Below are 21,694 nucleotides of genomic sequence, written 5' to 3'. Positions count from 1 at the left end.
TATAAGATGATGAGAAGCATTGATCGTGTGGATAGTCAGAGGCTTTTTCCCAGGGCTGAAATGGCTAATGTGAGAGGACACAGTTTTAAGGTGCTTGGAATTAGGTACAGAGGAGATGTCGGGTAAGTTTTTTACGCAGAGTGGTGAGTGCGTGGAATGGGCTGCCAGTGATGGTGGTGGAGGTGGATGCAATAGGGTCTTTTAAGAGACTCCTGGATAAGTGCATGGAGCTTAAAAAAAATAGAGGGCTATGGGTAACCCGAGGTAATTTCTAAAGTAAGTACATGTTCGGCACAGCATTGTGGGCCGAAGAGCCTGTATTGTGCTGTAGGTTTTCTATGTTCTTAAAGTAGTGGTAGGGTTGCTTTCTTGAATTGTTCAAGTGCCTATGGGTAAAGTTACTGTGAGGATGACTTTGATCCAACAGCAATGAGGAAATTGCATTTAAGTAATGTTAAGTAAATTAAATGGACTCTTAAAGACCATGATTTTCATATGCACTTAGCTTTCTTATACTGATTGATTGTGAAGGTTATTGGTTTGACAGGTGCTCCAGGAGAAGTCTTAACAACTGCATCTTGTAGACCACGTACTCTGTTGATGTGGTATGCTTAAGCCAATGAATGATGTGTCAATCAAGCACATTACATTTAAACCGTTTCAAACTGCTTGACCATTGTTGTATCTAAAATTAAAACAAAGAGTGAGGATTAACTGTATATCCTGCTTTGCTGCTCACTGGTGTTATGATGAATCTGTGCTTCAACCTGATCCCCATGTTCTCTAGTTCCTAATGTGTGCAAGATTTTTTGACTTAGACCTGGAATGCTTGAAGAGCTGAACATCCAAAGCTGTCTGATAGAGAATTCCAACTTTAAAGGCTTTTTCCTGTCTTTGTTCCAAAGTGTCGATTCCATATTCTGAAACAATACCCTATAGATCTAGGTTTTCTTGCCAATCCCTTGAAGAATCTTGTATATTTCAATAACAACTTCAGATGGGCCAATGATGTTTTGTCTCTTGTCTGGTAGACTCCCTACATCCCAAGAATTTATTTGGTAGATCTACAGTGTGCTGCACTGACAAGAGGGCAGAAGTATTCTTGAGATACAGAGCAAACATTTATTTCTCACCAAGGTCCTGTATAATCTTAATAGTTATTTTCTTTTGTGCTCCCATTCTCCTTCCTAATTACCTACTGGACCAACATGCTTACTCCGTATTATAGACCCACACACCATGCTTCTCTGTACACCAGCAAGTTTTCTCTTTTTAAAAATATTCTGTATTTCTTCATTCCAGACTTCAGAACCTCACCCTTCATCACATAATTCTCCGCTTGCCACTCTTGCCCATAGGCTTAATCTTTTTACTTCCTTTTGTAGACTTTTTCTGTGTCCTACTAGCAGCTAATGTTCCAGAGTTTTGAGTGTTAAATAGAACAGAATCAAGTTATTTGATTTGACATTTTTTATCCTCTTTCTTCATAGTTAAATATTTCTAGCATACTTTTGACACCCACTACTCATGAATAAAGGACAAATGGGGCAGGTGCCAGACATCTGTTGTCTGTAGAACCCCATCGCAGCATAAGTTAGCACCTTTAGGAGATTAAGGGAATGTAATGTTACAATTCATTTGCAAATTTTCATCTACTCTGTAGTTTGAGAAAACAATTATTTTTTTAAAAATTGAACAGGTTATGGTAAGAGCTTATGCTACCAATTCCCAGCTGTCTACACAGGAGGTGTTACAGTAGTCGTTTCACCCTTGATATCTTTGATGGAGGATCAAGTATTACAATTAAAGTAAGTTCATTTAATTTCGTTCTTTTTCTTTATTGTCCCTTGCTCTATTGTTGGAATTTTTGCTGGGTTGAAGTTCCCAACTACTAGATGGATTTGGCTGAATTATTTATGTCTGAGACCAAGAATTGAGTTTCAGCAAATGATTTACCTACCACAGGCATCTCCTTATCACCTCTTCACTTTATCTTCAAATGTGAATTTTGCCAGCTAACGTCATCATTGACAACAGTTAGTAAGACTTTCACTATTTTTTCTTTCCTAATGCAGGAAACTGCCATCTAGTGAAATTCAAAGTTCAAAGTACATTTATTATCAAAATATGTGTATAATATACAACTTTAAGATTTGTCCTTGCAGGCAGCCACAAAACAAGGAACACAATAGAATTCGTTCAAAGAAAAACTCCACACAAGACCATCAAACACCTGATGTGTGAACAAAGGACAAATTGTGCAAACAATAAAAAGTAAACAAATAGCATTAACCCCAGAGTCCCCAAAAGTGAGTCCTCAGCACTGAAGTGCCCTATTCAAATCGCGCAAATAGTAAAGAAAAAGTAAACAAAAAACACGAGGAACATGAACTGTAGAGTCCCTGAAGCGAGTCCACAGTTGCGGAGTGCATTCAGTACTGCGGCAAGCCCATCCAGCTGCTCCTGAATCCAGCAGCATGGGACTCAAATCTCCTGCACCTTCCACCTGCTGACAGCAGAAAGAAACCGGTCAAACGCAGGCAGATGGCCCTGAACACCTGTTTTTTTCCTGCTCTTGTCCTCAACAATTTTAATCTTGCTTGACACTTTAATTGGCACGGAGTAACAGAGCCGACCACGGGATTAGGATTTGACACAGAATCTCATCCATGCCAAATCCACCAGGAGATCGCAGCAGACCTAGATAGTTCAGACAGCCAATAAATACATTCTTGAGGAAATTACAGACTGTAATCGGTCGCAGTTCAGCGGTATATTTAGAAGAAGTGTATTCAATAGATTTTTAAGCCATCTTGCAAGATGTTGCTATTGGTCTCTGGCGCCATTTTGCCAAATTTAGCTACTTCCATCTCAGTGAGCCTAATGGTATAGAATGGAGGTAGAGCAAAGGATTTTTCAAATAAAAGTATATTAAATTGACAGGAATGGAAAGTACAATGGATGTTACCCCAGTAGCTGTGATGTCTGCTGAGAAAGGCAATGATAAAAGGGATAAAACTAAGGCCAATATACAGTAAATTCTTCCTCCAAGCCCCTTTAAAGTTCACACCTGTCAGAAGATCACATGGAATATATGCATTTTATAGCGATGCCAATTCTAAATGATGCTATTTTTTCTTCTGCCAGGAATTGGCCCAGGTGTCTTTTGAAAGTTTGAGAATAGTTGATATATACCCTAGCAGCTGGCAGTATATTCCAATGGCAGTCTGTTCTGGACAAAGAAAAAGCAGTCAGTAGTCAGTCTGTTCCTATCTTTGAATAGTTTAAGTGTATATTCCCTGGTTTATGGTCTTTTGGTCTACACTACGCCATAGTATCTTTTTCTAAACCTTTATCTGCCGCTCAAGTGAATGGGCCAGTTCTTGGTTATTTGGAACAGGTTCTTTAAGTTTGGAATGATTGCTGTGGCACTTCTCTCCATGCTTTTCCACGTTCACCAGATTGCTGACTGTTTGAAGCGACTTGAAGATATTGTGTAACTATATTGATTTTCTAATGACTCGATTTATGATTCAGATGCCTGTATTGATTTTACAAACTGTACTTTCTTTTTTGGAATATGAAAAACGGTGCTTTGATAGAAGTGAAGGTTAAGAACAGATGAGTCAGTTGATTGAATGTATTAGAAATTTCCAGCCCTGTGATAAGGTGCTGCACAAGATTATAAAGTAAGAGTATGTTGTATTGCGGATAATAAACTGGCGCAGACTCTGTATTAGTTGATGTAGAGAAAACAAAGAATGAGAATAAATAATTTTCAGTGCCGTAGAACTGATGTTGGTGACCCATCTGTTCACAGTCTTTATCAATAATTTGGTTGAAGATATGAAGTGTAATGTAGCAAAATTTGCTGAAAACTATGTGGCTGTGTAGGCTGTGTAGCGGTTGCAGAGAGACTTAATGGAGATGGTCACAAGCTAAGTGAATAATTGAGGATCATAAATTTGAGGTCACCCACTTTAGTAGTAAAATTACGAAGTGGATTATTTTTTAAATGAAAAATGACTGGGAAGTATTGCAATGTCCCTAAACATAATCACTGAAAGTTCATAAACTAATTAAGAAGCAAATGTTTACATCAAGGGAACTTGGATGTAAGGTTAAAGAATAAATACTCCAATTGAAAGAGACATGGTGAGATGACATCTGGAATGTGGTGACATACATGGAAATTGCTTAGATCAGTCACTACCTACCATCTATGGAGAGAGAACAACTGTTAAAAGTTTCAACTTCATGACTTTTCAAGATTAAAATTTAATTTATCAAGTTTACATTGAAACACAGCGAAATGCGTCATTTGTATTACCAACCAACACACCCGAGGGTGTGCTGGGGGCAGCCCGCAAGTGTTGCCACACATTCTGGCGCCAACATAGCATCCCTCAGCATCACTGAGATGTGGCTGAAAGAAGGCCATAGTTGGGGTCGTAAACACAAAATACCCTGGAGATGCTGGGGTCAAAGCAACACTCAACATGCTGGAGGAACTCAGCAGGTCGGGAAGCATCCGTGGAAACGATCAATGTTTCGGGCCGGAACCCTTCATCAGGACTGCAGGGGGAAGGGGCAGAGGCCCTATAAAGAAGGTGGGGGGAGGATGGGAAGGAGAAGGCTGGAAGGTTCCAGGTGAAAAACCAGTAAGGGGAAAGATAAAGGGGTGGGGGAGGGGAAGCAGGGAGGGGATAGGCAGGAAAGGTGAAGAAGGAATAGGGGAAAGCACAATTGGTAGTAGAAGGAGGCGGAGCCATGAGGGAGGTAGTAGGCAGCAGGGGGAGGGGGCAGAGTGAAATAGGGATGGGGAAGGGAGGGGGAGGGAATTACCGGACGTTGGAGAATTTAAACTGCCATGATGAGGCTAAACTCAAGTTGGAGGAGCAACACCTCATATACAGTCTAAGTAGTCTCCAGCCCCTTGATATGAACATTGAATTCTCCTGTGAAGGCTGGAGATGGGAAGAAAAGGTAGCTTGTTATGGCAACCAAATTGTCTGATAGAAGAAGAAATGTAGAGAGAAGTAAGGAATAGAAAATTAAACTATACTGGAGCTGAAGCCCCACTAATTAGGCAAATGGCATCAAGATGGTGACACGCCCAGTTGCAGTGACCATTCCAACTCCAAATAATGGTGTAATTGTTTATTCTTTACGTCTTTCTTATGATCACTAGATGCTGCTGGATATTAAGAACACTAGGTACTACTGTAAGTCTACCTCACTAGCGAGTTGCTGGCTAGCAGAGGAGCTGCACAAAGTATGCTCATTGCATACCATGTTGTTGCTTGCTATAGCAGCTCAGCAAGACGGTGTCAGAAATATGCATAACAAAACAGAAACATAGTAAGCGCACTAGTATTTGTGGCCATTTCTGTTGATTTTGCTTTCAAGTGTTCAATCGCTAGAAAATAAACTAGATTACCTGCGTCTGCGGCTGAATCAGCATGAGATGAAAAACTGCTAAGCACTCATCCTGATGGCAGCATGACTGCAGAATAGCACCCCTGAAGTGGTCATCCATCGAGAGGGTTTTATCTCTTTTTGCACTGACAGAATTCCTGTGACCTCTGGTAAAACCCATGGAGGAGAATTGTGTATTTATGTTAATAAGAACTGGTGTGTGTATACTCTTCATCGGTGAAGCTGGAGAGACAGCTGACCTCCAGGAAAGACTGGCATGGGCTCACAAGGCTAGCAACCTTGTGGGCAGCACTCGCAAAAGGGCACCACTCAAGCTACGACTGAACACGAAGAACAATACCCCCAGAGTCTCCCGAGAGGGGGGTAGGATGAGAGACTCAGCAGGACGGTCATACCGGCAACGGCCAGGACAGGAAACATGACTACAAGGAAGCTAAAGCAAACAACACTGACTGGAAAGGAATTCAGGGTAAGGTGTCATTGCGGGAAAGTCTGCAAAAACATCAGAGGGCTCAAGATACACCAGAACAAGTCTAGATGTGGATCAATGGTGACGCAAGTGCAGTGCATGGACCTAGTGTCCGGTGAGACAAAGGAGAATTCCAGCCAGGAAACACCCCAGAGAGCTGAAGATCTCTCTGCAGTTGAGTGGTCTCAACACCGAACAACAGACCTAGCGAGTTCCTCTCCAGCTACCCCAATCCACTCGTCAAGGAAAGACAGGATCAAATGGCCTAGATCGTCAGACAACATCACCTGGATGCAGTTCGTTGATGATCTAGACGGCATCCTGGAAGTTGCCTTAGCAGGTCCAATACACAGAAAGATCGACTCACTCACGGCCATAGCGTACAATCCAGCTAAGGAACGATTTGGCCCAATGGAGTGGAGAAGCCAGCCGGAGTTACCGCGGCAACCAAGTAGGAGGGAAATGGAGATTCGTTGCTTGAGAGGCGAATTAAAGGCGCTCAACAAGAGGTTTAAAACCAGCTCACTGGCCGAGAAAGAAGGTATCAAGGACTTAACCAGTATGCTGCGGGAAAATCTGTGCAAACTCCGGAGGGCGGAACATCTGCGACAGCAAAGAAGGAAGAAAGAGAAAAGGCGAGCGCAGTTTGTGAGAGATCCATTCAGCTTCACCAGGACCCTTCTTGGCCTGCAAAAATCTGGTATACTATCCAGTTCGAAGCCAGAGGTAGAGGAGTTCCTGCGGGAGGCACACAGCGACCCATGGAGGTGTCAGGGACTAGGAACCAATCGGGCTGTGCGTAGACTGGAAAATCCATCAATTGAGCTGAATGTGAAGGAGCCTACACGGCAGGAAATCCAGGACATCATCCAGAAAGCTAAAGCATCAGCTGCCCCACGCCCAAACGGCATACCTTATAAGGTGTATAAGAAATGCCCAAAGCTTCTTCGGAGGCTGTGGACGGTCATGAGAAAGATCTGGGCCAAAGTTACTATTTCATCAAGTTGGAAATTGGCAGAGGGATGCTTTATTCCAAAGGAAGAGGTTTCTTCCACAATTGCCCAGTTTAGGACAATTTCTCTCCTGGATGTGGAATGTAAGATTTTCTTTTCTGTGCTCGCAAGAAAGCTGACTTCTTACATGACGCAGAACCACTATATCAACACATCCATCCAGAAAGGCAGTATTCCAGGCTTTTCGGGGTGTCTGAAACACACCTCAATGATAGTCATTTGATCTGTGAGGCCAAGCAGAAAAAAGGGAACCTAACAGTTGTCTGGTTAGACCTCGCGAACACCAACGGGTCTATTCCACATGACCTCATCCTAGAAGGACTTGACCACTACTACATCCCAGTGGCTATTCAAGACATGATCACCTGCTACCTAGGAGGATTCAAACTCAGATTTATATCAGCTCATTTCACAACTAGTTGGCAGGACCTCCAGAAGGGGATTCCAACAGGGTGCACCATCTCCCCCATCTTATTATGGGAATGAACCTCCTGTTATCAGCATCAGAACATGTAACCTGTGGCCCATGCTGGAGTCAGGCATTGTTCAGCCCGCTCTACGAGGGTTCATGGACGACATCACTATAACAACTGTGTCACATGTCCAAGCAAGATGGGTATTGGAAACCCTGGGTAATGTAGCCACTTGGGCGAGGATGGCCTTCAAGGCCAAGAAGTTCAGGTGCATGGTGATCAGAAAGGGCAAAGTTACTAGCAAGTTTAGCCTCCAAGTTCAGGGTGAGGTCATCCCTTCCATCGAAGATAACCGATAAAATGCTTGGGGAAGTGGTTTAATGTGTCACTGACAGATGGGGCCAATGTCACCAATGCTGTGAAGCAGACAGAGGAATGGCTGAAGAAGATCGACAAATCCGGACTTCCGGGTAAATTCAAGACCCGGCTGTACCAATACGGCATTCTGCCCAGGCTTCTCTGGCTCTTCACACTTTGAGTTCCCCATGACTGCTGTAGAGGGCATCGAGAGGAGAACCAACAAGCACCTGCGGAGATGATTGGGAGTTCCCCCAAGCTTCCCTTCAGTGGGCCTTTACATTCATTCTGGGCAACTGCAGCTTCTTCTGTCATCTGTTGTGGAGGAATTCAAGGTGGCAAAATGCAGAGCCTTATTAAGCTTGAGAGATTCCAATGACATCTTGGTAAAGCAAGCAGGCGTTACAACCAGATCTGGGCGCAAGTGGGCAGCCAGTGCAGCTGTGGAGGAGGCAGTGTGTGCTGTGAAGCTGCGAGATATCATTGGCAACCCCTGCGTTGGGCGGCAAGGCCTCGGCTCAGTTCACTTCCAGAAGTGGGGAAACGCAAGCATAAGGAACAGGCGAGACATGATACAGGCAGGAGTATGGATCCGTGAGGAAGAGAAGCAGATTTCAAAGGCAGTGGAACAAGGGTCCCAGGGTGCCTGGACAAAATGGGATCTGCCTACGCGCAAGATCTCATGGGCAGAGTTATGGAGACTGGAGCCCTTCCGTAGTTCCTTCCTCTTGCGATCCGTGTATGACACCCTTCCTTCACCATTACATTTGTACACATGGGGAATGAGAGAGGACCCGTACCGTAAGCTCTGTGGTCAAAAGGGGACACTGGCTCATATACTGTCCAGGTGTAAAACAGCTCTAACTCAAGGACGGTATAGGTGGCGCCATGATAAGGTGCTTCTTGCTCTTGCTGACACACTAGAGTGGGAGAGATGCAAGAAGAGGATGGCTGGCACAGATTTGAGAAAGGCCATCACCCTCATCAAAGAGGGAGCTAGGCCTTTCGTAACCAAACAACCAAGGCCCAATCTGCTGCTAACAGCCAGGTCCTGGGAGATGAGGGTCAATGTGCGAAGGAGGTTGCAGTTCCCGGATGTGGTGCACACAACCCTACGCCCGGAGATTGTACTGTGGTCAACCGAAGACAAGAAAATAATTTTGGTTGAGCTGACTGTGCCGTGGGAGGAGGGATTGGGAGAGGCCTACGAGAGAAAGGCCTTGAAGTACCAGCCCTTAGTGCAGGAGTGTAAAGACAAGGGATGACAGGCATGGTTGTTCCTTGTGGAGATCGGCTGCAGAGGTTTCCCAGCCAAATCAGCATGGCGGTTGTTGTCAGATCTGGGCCTGGACTAAAGGAGCAAAAAACAAGCAGCTTGTAGGATAGGGGAAGAGGCAGAACGAGCCTCTTGTTGGATTTGGAGTAGGCGAGAGGAGGGAAGCTGGAAGCCAGGAGCAGATGGGCAGTGATCTGGCCACCACTGCCGGCCCACCAACTGGAGAGTGTCGTGGTTGAGGGTCGAAACACTCGGTGAAGGTTGGGAACCACCTGATGACATCTGCTCCTGGCTGAAGGCTACAGTTACCTTATAAGGTATCTGGAGAATGCACCCTAACAGGTGTATGTAACAAGTTCAGTAGTGATGACCCACTGTTTGCCTTTTGTAGAGTTGCTAATGTTGAAATGCAGGCCCTTCTATTTACCGAGGGAATTCACTGCCATTGTAATTGTGGCTGTATACATTCCCTCCACCTTCCCCAGGCTAATGTTGGGGAAATGCTGCTATAAGGTGCCATTAGTAACTTCTAAGCCACACACATCGTTATCTTTATTGTTACTGATAACTTAAAAACAGTTCTGCCTAAATTCTGTCAGTACAACGAGCTTGCTACCAGAGGCAGAGGCACATTAGACCTGGTTTGTACCAACATCCATGCAGCCTTATAAAACTGCCCCCACCTCGGATACACTGACCACTTATCTGTTATGTTAATTCCTGCGTACAGACCACTGATTAAACCAGTTCCAAGGGAGATAAAGATCTGGCTGGGAGGAGCAACCTCAGCATTGCAGGACTGCTGGAACATGCTGGTCACTGGTGCCTATCTGTGACCATCACATTAATATCGATGAATATATGGGATCTGTGACAGGCTATATAGAGATGTGCATTGAGGGTATCACGAATATTTAACACATCTCTTTGAGGGCATATCAGAAGCTATACGTGACAGCAGAGGTCCGGGCGCTGCTGGGACATTGGGATACTGCCTTCACTTGGATCGATAAGACAGCTACCAGATCAACAAAAGGAGATTATTCACAGAGGATATCCAGCCATTTCTGGTTGGTGTATTTACAACCATACACCAAAAACACGAGGCAGGGTATTCAGGCCACAACAGACTACAACTCCACTTGCACATCAACAGAAGTGTTGCCTCTCTTCCTGATAGGCTGAATGTATTTTATGCCCTGGTTTGATGTCTGGAATGATGTGCTGGCAAGAAAGCACCCCCCCCCCCCACTCCCAAAGAGCAGGCACTCTGTTTGGCTGCAGCTGATGTGAGGAAAACCCATGTCGAGCTGTGGTGCTGATAATGTAACTGTGCAGCTAGTTAACAAAGGTTCTAACAGACATCTCTCTGGTAGAATCCACTGTCCCTGTAGACTTCATTGCAGCCACAATCATCCCAGTGCCTAAGAGGGCAACATTAATCTGCCTTAATGATTACTATCCAGTGGTACTGACTTCAACAATAATGAAGTATTTTGAGCGGCTGGTTGTGGGTCGCATTAAATCCCATTTAACTGCTACATTGGATCTTTTCTAGTTTGCTCGTTGCTCAAATCAGTCCACTCATGAGGTCATAGCCTCTGCCCTCTGCTCCGTCCTATCCCACCTGGAAAATGGTGGTTTATATGCTAGGATAGACTTCAGCTGGGTGTTTAATACAAACATCCTTCAGAAACTGGTGGGTAAACTGTCCTCATTGGGTTTCAACATATCTCTCTGTAACTAGATTTTGGACATCTTGACAGAAAGATCACAGTTAGTCCGTGTTGGCAGCCTCTAGCTCCATTACACTGAGCACTGGCGCCACCTAGGGCCCACTGCTGTTTACGCTGCTGATGCAACATTGGTTGGCCTCATCATGGTTTCAAGATGGCATACAGAGAGGAGGTGGAACAGCTCGTAGAATGAGTCGACTTGAGTCTCAACATAGACAGGACGAAAGAGATGGTTGTGGACTTTGGAAAGGTGCCGACTGACCATTCTTCACTACAAATAAATGGCTCCTCTGTGGAGAGAGTTAAGAGCACTAAGTTCCTGACCTGGTCCCTCAACACCAGCTCTTTAGTCAAGAAAGCACAGCAGGATCTTCACTTAAGGAGGTTGAGGCCAGCCACTCCCATCTCATTCAAACCAATGTTTACAGGGCATCTGATCACCTGCGTCACTATTTGGTATGGGAATTGCAAGGCATCTGATTGCAAGACCTCAGTAAGAATTGAAAGGATTATTGGTGTCTCTCTTCCACCTTCAGAGATATTTACCAGGAGGCTGTTTATGTAAGGCCCTTAGCATTATACTATTTACTTTTTAAACTTGTGCCATAAATGCATCATATTAGTTAATTTATTTGTGGTAATATTACTTAATGCGTTTGCACCTTGGTCCAGAGAAACATTGTTTTGATTGGTGGTATACAGTACATGTATACGGTTGAAATGACAGCAAACGAACTTGACTGTAGAAAGGGGAGCAGTGCCTATTCCTAGCTTGACAGCCCACTCTTTTTTTCCTTCAATGAAAGATCATCAACTCAGAACACCAACTCTGAACCCCTTCTTATAGATGCAGCCCAATCTGCTGAGTATCCCCTGTGTTCCCTACAGCCGCAACCAGCCGTCTCTAATATAAACTAGAAAGTTTGATTTAAAAACAACGTTGAATTCAGTGTTAAGTCCCAGGGCCAAAATATGCCTTGACAGAAGATAAGTTGTTGTACCTTGACTTCCTGTTGGACTTCATTAAGGCCAAAAAGACTGAAGACAGTGTGAGTGGCATGAAAAATTCAAGTGAAAAGCTCAGTGTCACTTTTGTGATCAGAGTTTTTCTTTAAAGTAGTTACTCAATCTGTGTTTGGGTTCTACAGTGTAGAGAGTCAACTTTGTGCGAGTGGAATGCAGTACATTGAGTCAGAAAAGATGTAAATCAACTACTATAGAAAAGGTATTTAGGGGTTTGTTATAGATTTGTACCATCTGCAGTTGCTTGATCACCCTATTTAAGGAACAATATATTTGTGATAGAGGGAGTGATACAAAAGCTTTTCAGCTGAAAGCCATCTCTTCAGCTGCTTAAGCCAGAACTCTTATGTGGTCTGTGAATTCATATGTAGTCTCCTAGTGAACATAGTAAAACTAGCTACTTTTCTTTCATTGTTAAATGATATGTGGAGATTAAAACAATTTTTTTTTAAAGTTGTTTCCTTAAGTCTCTCTATATGGACAAGTTGGGCAGAAGTGCTGGTCTCCATGCTGTACAACTCCATGGATCCATTTATAAATTCTCCTATAAAAAGTATCTTGGGTCATTTTACTACCTTGCAAGTGAAGGTTTGTAATTAATGTACATCTGTACAATCATATGAGTGCATTTCATACACTGATGCTTTGTGTATTTAAAATGCACTCTGACTGTTTATCAGAACCAGATTTATAACTGACTTATGAGATGTGAAATTTTATGTTTCGCTGCAACAGCACAGTTCAAAAACATACATAAAATTACTATAAATTACAAATATAATACAAAGTGCAAAATTTGAAATAATACTGTATATAGTCGCTGTTGCTAGTTTTGATTCAAAGCAACAGCAATTTATGTGTCTTTAAATGGATGTTTCAAAGAAAGACAAGGAAACACCAATAATGTTATTTTCAGGGTGGTTTTATCATGCAAGACTAGTATGTTGGGTTGTTTAAGTTAAAGGATTGTTATCAGAATAAATTGAAGATATTAACTATACCAGTTGTTAGCATTTGTCATTGACAGTTATTAATTCAGCTTGACAATGTAGCTAATTAAATGAATGGTATCAATGCAACAAAATGGCTCACTATTCCTGTATCTTATTTTCTTTTGTAGCATGTCCAACATAACAGCTTGTTTCCTTGGCTCTGCCCAGAAACAGAATTTTTCCCATGAACTAATGAAGTGAGTATACTGCCAGTGGATTCTTATGTGGTCTCCTTGTGAATCTAGGTTGAGAACAAAACCAGCTATTCTTTCATTGCTCTATGATATGAGAGTTTGAAACAAAATTTTATAATTTTTAGTTTTTTGGAAAAGTAGAATTTGTACAAGAGTCCTGCACTGAAAAACTAAAGGTATTACAGTAGCTAATCTTATATTTGGAAAATTTAGTATTTTTTTTCAGAGATTTATTTTGTAAATGTACAGTATATCTAAATTTATGATTTTTACAGTAATTTAGAAATAATCACCATATCAAAGGAACAATGAACTATTGCAGGATTGAACTCTTTTTGTTGCCGTGGCTTGTTTTGTGTTTCATTAGATGGATGTCCCTTTAAATATTGTCCTTTAAAAATTAGTTCTTTATCAATATTCCCTAATTTAACTTGGGAGATGTGGTCTATTTTTATTTAATATATGGTATTGATACGTGTCACAATTACTGTAACACTTTGTTGTAACACTGGTATCAGTCCATAGATTATAAGGTACACTGGATTCCGGTTAATTCTTAAAGAACAAGAACTAATCAAGAAAATAGCCAGGATTCTCTTTGTTTATTTGGGACACTATGCAGCTTAATCTGGACAGGAGACTGTTGCTGAAGAGTTTCTAGTTAGCATCAGCTGTGTGCACTTATGTTGCCATTAGACATTACACATGGCTTTAAGCAAACAGTTTTTAAATAGCACCAGTTGCATCTGTTTGTGTCAAAAAGCAGTGACTTTTGTCACTGATAGTTCGCAAGAAATAAGCAACAAGACAATTTGGAACAGTTTTGCTCACTGTGGTTTCAAGCATTTAGAGTTGCCAGAAATGGCTGGAAGTGAAAATAAAACTATTTCACTTTTTCAGTAAGTTAAGAATTACGGGAGTATCAGCAATCATCTTGAATGTTACAGTGAAAATGAAGATTTGAAGGATTATGTGAAGGCAGTCCATTATCTGCACTAGGTATCTACGCTGATTTTATTCATTTACAGTCAAAAGAAAATGGCAGTGTACACTGGATGAAACTCCTCCAATAGCTGTTAGGTACTAATATATAGTTGTATGTTACATGGTGGTATTGGTAGTGTTTTAATTTGTTCTGTTTTTCATTTAAGTACATAATTTGTTACTCAGTCAAACAGTTTTTTTTTCTCTTTTTAGCTATTTCAATGAAACTTTGACTAATTGGGGTGACTGCTTAATTGGGCCAAAATGTACTGGTCCTGATGTGTCCAATTAACCAGAATGCACTGTAGCTTATTCTCTGTAATAGGGAAATACAACTACCATAACTGTAGTATTAATTGAGTAATAAAATCTCCCTGGCATATATGATGTATGGATTTCTTGCTTATCATTTCCATTGTTTTGCTAGTTAAGTAATATTCCAAAATCTCTAGGCAGTGAGCTGAGCTTTGTATATTTAAAAGAGGGTTATTCTAGCTTTTTCTATGGAATTAAATTCTACAACACAGGAGGAGTCCATTTGTTCCATTCAGCTTGTTTCCTTTTTGAATGAGGATTCTAATTATTCCCATTCAACTGTTATTTCTTCACAGCACTGAGATATTTTCCTCATCAGGTTCTAAGTGCTGCCTCTGAATTTGGTTCCATCACTCTTTCAGCTCTAAGAAAAAAACGTGTTATTCTCTTCCTTAATAGAGAAAAGAATACTAGGTTATTCTGTGCTTTAATTTGGTGTTAGCATTTCAGTGAAATAATGAAGTGAGTAAGATGGAACAATGGAACCAAAACGGGACCCAAAATAAACATTATAAAACTCTAGGATCAAATGAACTACATAATCCAAAAATACCGTGGGAGAGCACTTCATCATGCTGAAAGAGGATCTTTTTATCAACAAATTGTGAACCAGCAATCAAAATTACAGAAAGGGTTCATGGTTTGGTTGAAATTGTCCAAGTGGTTAGCAACAGTAGTGGGATATTACATATTGCGTATAAAGATTGATTTAGAATAATTTTATATATTATTTTAACTTCTAGGGGTCATTTCAAAGTTGTTTACATGACACCTGAATACTGTTCAGGATCGATGTCGTTACTCAAGAAACTTGATGATAGCGTTGGTATGTTCAACCTTAATCCTTAAATGGGTTTTCAATACACATAACAAAAACACAGAAATCTAATCGTTAAGGGATCTGCAGTTATTTCATCACATATGTTGTGGTTTACATATGCTGTTCATATTAAAAACTGTTGTGATTTGGCTTCCCTTGTTCTTAATGCTGCCTGTTAGGATTGGCTCCCTCTGTCCATGTCAAACCCAGGTTAAATTTAAAATTTTGACTTCAGTTTTCTTTCTATAAGCTTGTTGTTATAAGGGCAACAGTATAAATAGTGAGGTGCAGGTAGCTTTCAGTGGGCTAAGAACACCATTTTTATTGTTACCATCTTTCTAAGAATATTGTTCTGAGCTCCTTCAGCATTGCAAACCTGCTTAAAAACAACAAAAAGCATCTACCTTTTTACCCTTGGGTAAGAATTGTAAATTGTTTTTTTTAAACCTTCAGGGAATCCTGCAAGTCCCTTTGTACCTCCAGTTTCTGAATTCACTCCCTTTTAGAAAATGGTCTATGTCTTTATTTCTTCTACATGACTATACACTTGCTCATACTGTACTCTATCTGTTACTTCTTTGTCCATGCTCCTAATCAGTCTATGTCCTATAGACAACCTGTTTTCTCAACACTGCTTGCTCCTAATGTTTCTTTAACACTGCTTGCTCCTAATTCACGTGCAAAACTTGGCTACAAAAGGCATCATGTCCATTGTCCAGATTGTTAACATATAACACAAAAAGTAGCAGACCGATACTGTCCCATGCGGAACACCACTCATCACCGGAAGCAAACCAGTAAAAAGTCTGCTTTATTCCTGTCTTTGCCATCTGTCAATCAGATAATACCTGTAAAACCATAAGACATGGAAGCAGAATTCGGCCATTTGGTTCATTGAATCTGCTCCACCATTGCATCATGGCTGATTTATTACCCTTCTCAATCCCATTCTCCTGCCTTCTCACCATAACCTTTGACACTGACTAATCAAGAACCTATCAACCTCCGTTATAAATATGCTTAATGACTTGTCCTCCACAGCCCACGATGGCAATGATTTCCACTTTCTAGCTAAAGAAATTTCTCCTCATCTCTGTTTTAAATGGACATCCCTCTATTCTAAGGCTGTTTCCTCTGGTCCTAGACTCCTCCACTATAGGAAACATCCTCTCTGCATTCACTCTATCCAGACCTTTCAATATTCGGTAGGTTTCAATGAGATCCCCCCTTATTGTTCTAAGTTCCAGTGAGTACTACAGGCCCAGAGCCATCAAATGCTGCTCATACGTTAACCCTTTCCTTCCCTGAATCATTCTTGTGAGCCTGGATTCTCTCCAATACCAGCACATCTTTTCTTAGATAAGGGGTCCAGAACTGCTGACAATACTCCCAAGTGCAGTCTGACTAATGCCTTATAAAGCCTCAGAATTCCATCCACTTCTTACAACTTAGTCCTCTCCAAATGAATGTGAACACTGCATTTACCTTCCTCACCACCGACTCAACCTGGAAGTTAACCTTTAGGGAACCTTGCACAAGGATTCCCAAGTCTTTTTGCACCCCTGAGTTTTGAATTTTCTCTCAGTTTAGAAAATAGTCTACATTTTTATTCCTTCTACCAAAGTGCATGACTGTACACTTCTCTACACTATATTCCATCTGTCACTTCTTTGCCCATTGTCTCAATCTGTCTAAGTCCTTCTGCAGACTCTGTGCTTGCTCAACACTACTTGCCTCACCATCTGTCTTCATATCATCCACAAACTTGGTCACAAAGCCATCAATTCTGTCATCCAAATTGTTGACATATAATGTGAAAAGAAACGTTCCCGAGATGACTACTGTGGAGCATCATTAGTCACCGGCAGCCAACCAGAAAAGGCCCCCTTTATTTCCAACCTTAGCCTCTTGCTAGTCAGCCAATCTTCTATCCGTACTAGTATATTTCCCGTAATACTATAGACACTTTATGTGCATCACCTTGTCAAAGGGCCTTCTGAAAATCCAAGTAAACAACATCTACTGACTCTCCTTTGTCTCTCCTGCTTGTTACTTCCTCACAGAATTCCAACAGATTTTCCCTTAAGGAAATCATGCTGACTTTGGCCCATTTTATCATATGCCTCCAAGTTACCATCCTCATCCTTAATAATGAGCTCCCATATTTTCCCAACCACTGAAGTCAGGCTAACTGACTTTTGCCTTCCTCCCTTTTTAAAGAGTGGAGTAACATTGTTAGTTTTCTACATCTCTAGGATCTGGTGATTCTTGAAAGATCATTACTAGTGCCTCCACAATCTCTTCAGCTACTTCTTTCAGAACCCTGGGGTATAGTCCCTTTGGTTCAGGTGACTTAATCTACCTTCAGACCTTTCAGCTTCCCAAGCATCTTCTCCTTTGTAATAGCAGCTACGTTCACTTCTGCCCCGGCGCTCTCAAATTTCTGGAATATTGCCAGTGTATTCTACAGTGAAGGCTGGGACAAATTACTTAAGTTCATCCACTATTTCTTTGTCCCCAATTACTGCCTCTTTGGTGTCATTTTCCAGTGTCTGATATCAGCTGTCGCCTCTCCTTCACTCTTTATGCTGTTTAATTATTGACTAGCCTACCTTCATATTTCATCTTTTCTTTCCTTATGCTTTTTTAGTCACCTTTTGTTGGTTTTTAAAAGCTTCCCAATCCTCAAATTTCCTACTAATATTGCTCTTTTTCTTTTATAAGACCATAAGATATAGGAGCAGAATTAGGCCATTTGGCCCATTAAGTGTGCTCCGCCCTTTCATCATGGCTGTTCCAATTTTCCTGTCAGCCTCAATCTCCTGCCTTTTCCCTATATCGCTTCATACTCTGATCAATCTAGAATCTATCAACCTCTGCCTAAAATATACATGAAGACTTGGCCTCCACAGCTGTCTATGGCAAAAAATTCCAAAGATTCACCACTCTGGCTAAAGAAATTACTCCGCATCTCAGTTCTAAAAGGCCACCCCTCTATTCTGAGGCTGTGTCCTCTGGTCTTAGACTGTCCAACGACTGGAAACATCCTCCACATCCACTCTATCAAAGCCTTTCACCATTGAATAGGTTTCAATTAGGTCACCCCTCATTCTTCTGAATTCCAGTGAATGCAGGCACAGAGCCATCAGAGAATGCTCTTCATATGACAAACCATTTAATCCTGGAATCATTTTCGTGAATCTCCTTTGAACCCTCTCCAGTTCCAGCATATCCTTTCCAAGATAAGGGGCCAAAAACAGCTCATGATGCTCCAAGTGAGGCCTCACCAGTGCTTTGTAACGTCTTAACATTACATCCTTGCTTTTATGTTCTAGCCCTCTTAAAATAAATGCTAAAATCGTATTTGCCTTCCTCACCATAGACTCAACCTGCAAATTCATCTTTAGGGAATCCTGCACAAGGACTCCCAAGTCCTTTTGTGCCTCAGTGTTTAGTATTTTCTCTCTATTTATAAAATAGTTAACCCTTTCATTTCTTCTTCCAAAGTGCATAACTATACACTTCCCAACACTGTATTCCATCTGCCACTTCTTTGTCCATTCTCCTAATCTATCTCAGTCCTTCAGTAGCCTCTCTATTTTCTCAAAACTACTGGCCCTCCACTTATCTTCACATCGTCTGCAAACTTTGCAACAAAGCCATCAATTCTATCATCTAAATTATTGACATATAACGTAAAAAGAATCGGTCCCAATACAGATCCCTGTGGAACACCACTAGTCACTGGCAGCCACCTTTCCCTGCTGAGCCTCAGAGCTGGCCATAGCGCCACTCGCCTGACTGTTGCTGTGCCCTGATAAGTTCTTCCTCCTAGCAGTATCCAAACTGGTTTTACTTGTTGCTGAGGGGTATGGCCAGAGGGGAACCCTGCACTAACTGCTTACTCCCCTTGCTTCTCCTGGTGGTCACCCATTCGCTATCTGAAGCCTGCTCTCTGGATGTGCCCGCTTCAGTAAGTGTCTCATCTATGAGTTTTTCAGCCTCCCAGATGATCCTCAGTACATCCAGCTCCAGCTCCCAATTCCTTGATCCCTTGCCAATCAGGAACTGAAGTTGGGTGTACTTCCTGCAGATGTCACCTGGGAGACCGTTAGAAACTGTCTCTAACTGATTCCGCAATATTCCGCTCTGCAGCCAAGTCCCAACGGGCCCTGGTTGATTTTTAAACCTGCCACGCTAATTCCACAAGGAGTTGTCTCTAAATCACTCTGCGATCTCCCACTCAGCAGACTTGTGTCAATGTTACTATCCTGTAATACCATGGGCTCTTGATTAGCATTTTATTCACATCTCTCAAAGGCCTTTCAAAAATCCATACACATAAACTCTCCATTATTCAGAGTAAGAATGCAGGATTTTTTTTCTCAACTTCTTGGACAATCTGAATTTGGTATGAAATTGTGTTTTCAAGCTTTACAGTGCTGCTTTTTTATTAGAGAGATGCAACACAGAAACAGGCCCTTGTAACTACTGAGTCCATACTGACCATCAATCATCTGTTTATGCTAACTTCCACATTGATTCATTTATTCACCCCATATTCTCAACAATTTCCCTGCTTCCTCCACAGATTCCATCATCGTCTACACACAAGGAGCAATTAATAGTCGCCAAGTTACCTCCCAAATGCACATCTGTGGAACGTGGGAAGAAATCAGAGCACCCTGAGGAAATCCCACACACTCACAGAAAGAATGTGCACACTTCACATGGAGTATGTCTGAGGTCAGGATTGAGCCCAGTTCTCTGGCACAGTGAGGCAGTGACTCCACTAGCTGTGCATTTATTCCTCAGCACATACAGCATGAATGTTTTCAAGGCTTGTACTACAGATTAGTATTACCACATCGGGAGACACTGAGTGAGAATAGCCAATGTAGGAAAAAGCCAGGAACATTTTAGATTCATAAGACCCTGTTGACATAAATGGCAAAGAGACTTTTTTTAGTTCATGTCTATTTGATACAAGGTACAGAATGATGGGAAATCTATAGAACATTCAGAAAGTTGTTCACATGTGAGATTTCCATTATGAGAAATTCCAAGCTTTAATATTATTGTAATAGAGCCATTGAATACGTCTGCCATAGGAATGAAGGGCAGTCTAAAGGACCAGCCACATACTACATTTTTGTAAATTCCAGATTGTCTTCTAAAGAGCAGAATTGCTAAATGACAATGAGCATTTCTTTGTCCATCCTTTCATGTGTGGAAAGCACATAGCACTGCAACTTGTATAATATGCCTTTTTTGTAGAGTTTTCCAACGGTGAATGTTATTGTTTAAATATGCACCTGTGCGTGTAGTTCAGTTTATTTATTCTCTTTTTGATTTACCTTCAGGTATCGTTCTAGTTGCTGTGGATGAGGCTCACTGTATATCTGAGTGGGGACATGATTTCAGGAGTGCTTACAGGTCATTGGGGTCTATAAAACAATTCCTGCCACAGGTAAATTGATGCATATGTTTACTGAAATGTTGGCAGCGTTTTTTTGCGAATGACCATCATGAGTCTTGACTAACAAGTTATTTGGAGCAGTATAATAAATACTGTAGGTTCAGTACCCCTTTTCTGAAATATTTGGAGCCAGAAATGTTTCGGCTTTTGGATTTTTTTCAGATTTTGGAATATATAATGAGATAATTTGGAATTACCATAATTTCCAACTCTGAATTTATATACTACTGGTAAGCAGTCTTTGTCTTGCACTTGTTCATCACATGTATGTTATTAACAGTAAAAATTATTACATACCATTAATATAACGAACATATAATGTGTGCAGAATAACAAAAGCAGCTCAGCAGCATCCACAGAATACCTGAATTAGCTATTGAGCAATAAACAATAGCAGGCTCTCAGCTCCATCTATGACGCTCTGCTTTGATTAAAAGTTTACAGTATACTGTATTTGTATTTTACATTTCTTTTAGGTTTTCTGTAAGGTGTAAAAACAATAAAAGGTATATTTATTATCAAAGTATACAACTCTGAAATTATTCTTCTCCAGATAGCCATGAAACCAAGAAGGAAAAGAATAGCAACACAATCATCAACTCACAAATCCCTTCTCCCCACACAAAAAACAAACAAAAATGGAGCAGGCACATGCATCCCCAGATCCTCCTCCCTGCAATGAGAAAGGTCAGGTGAAAAACACAATATAAAAAGCTACAAGTCTGAGAAAAGTCTATAGACCAAGTCCATATCCAACACACAGAAAATCTGAGTGACAATCCCCAGGCACAGCAGCAGGCCTTTCCCTCTCTGGCAGCAAGTGATCCCCCAGCGATCAAAAGGCAGTCTCTCTTCTCTGTAGCAGAGTGATCCCACCAGCGATCAAAAGGCAATCTCCCCTCTCTGTATTAGAGCGATTTCCCACCCACCAATCAAAAGACAGTCTCCTCTCTCCATAGAAGAGCAATCCCCCCCCGCAATCAAAAGGCAGGCAGTCGGTGCTCACTTTCTGCATTCACCTCGATGCGTCAATCTCCCTCATTGCTTTAATTGGCGAGTTGAACATTGGCTCGCACCCTGCAGCCTTCTCGCTACAACCTTCACGCACACTGCCTCTGTTTCCCAGAATCCTCTTGGGGACTGCAGAGCGCTGGAACACCTAAACGATCTCCAAACTGCAAATC

The 21,694-nt window shown here is 41.6% G+C and overlaps 1 protein-coding gene across 6 annotated transcripts in view; it reads left to right on the top strand.

Moving 5' to 3' along the window:
* The window catches only part of wrn (WRN RecQ like helicase), a 163,213-nt gene that overhangs the window by 51,127 nt on the left and 90,392 nt on the right, over positions 1–21,694 (top strand). For all 6 annotated transcript variants that reach the window (XM_063046789.1, XM_063046793.1, XM_063046788.1 and 3 more), the window contains exons 15-18: positions 1,700–1,808; positions 12,847–12,915; positions 14,955–15,037; positions 20,395–20,501. In XM_063046789.1, coding sequence (XP_062902859.1) covers positions 1,700–1,808; positions 12,847–12,915; positions 14,955–15,037; positions 20,395–20,501 — 368 coding nt within the window. The remainder of the gene's footprint in view (positions 1–1,699; positions 1,809–12,846; positions 12,916–14,954; positions 15,038–20,394; positions 20,502–21,694) is intronic.

The sequence above is a fragment of the Mobula hypostoma genome, chromosome 4, assembly GCF_963921235.1.
Source record: "Mobula hypostoma chromosome 4, sMobHyp1.1, whole genome shotgun sequence".
NCBI classification, from domain to species: domain Eukaryota; kingdom Metazoa; phylum Chordata; class Chondrichthyes; order Myliobatiformes; family Myliobatidae; genus Mobula; species Mobula hypostoma.
The sequence above is the reverse complement of the archived record's forward strand: the minus strand, read 5'-3'. Positions and strand labels throughout refer to the sequence as shown.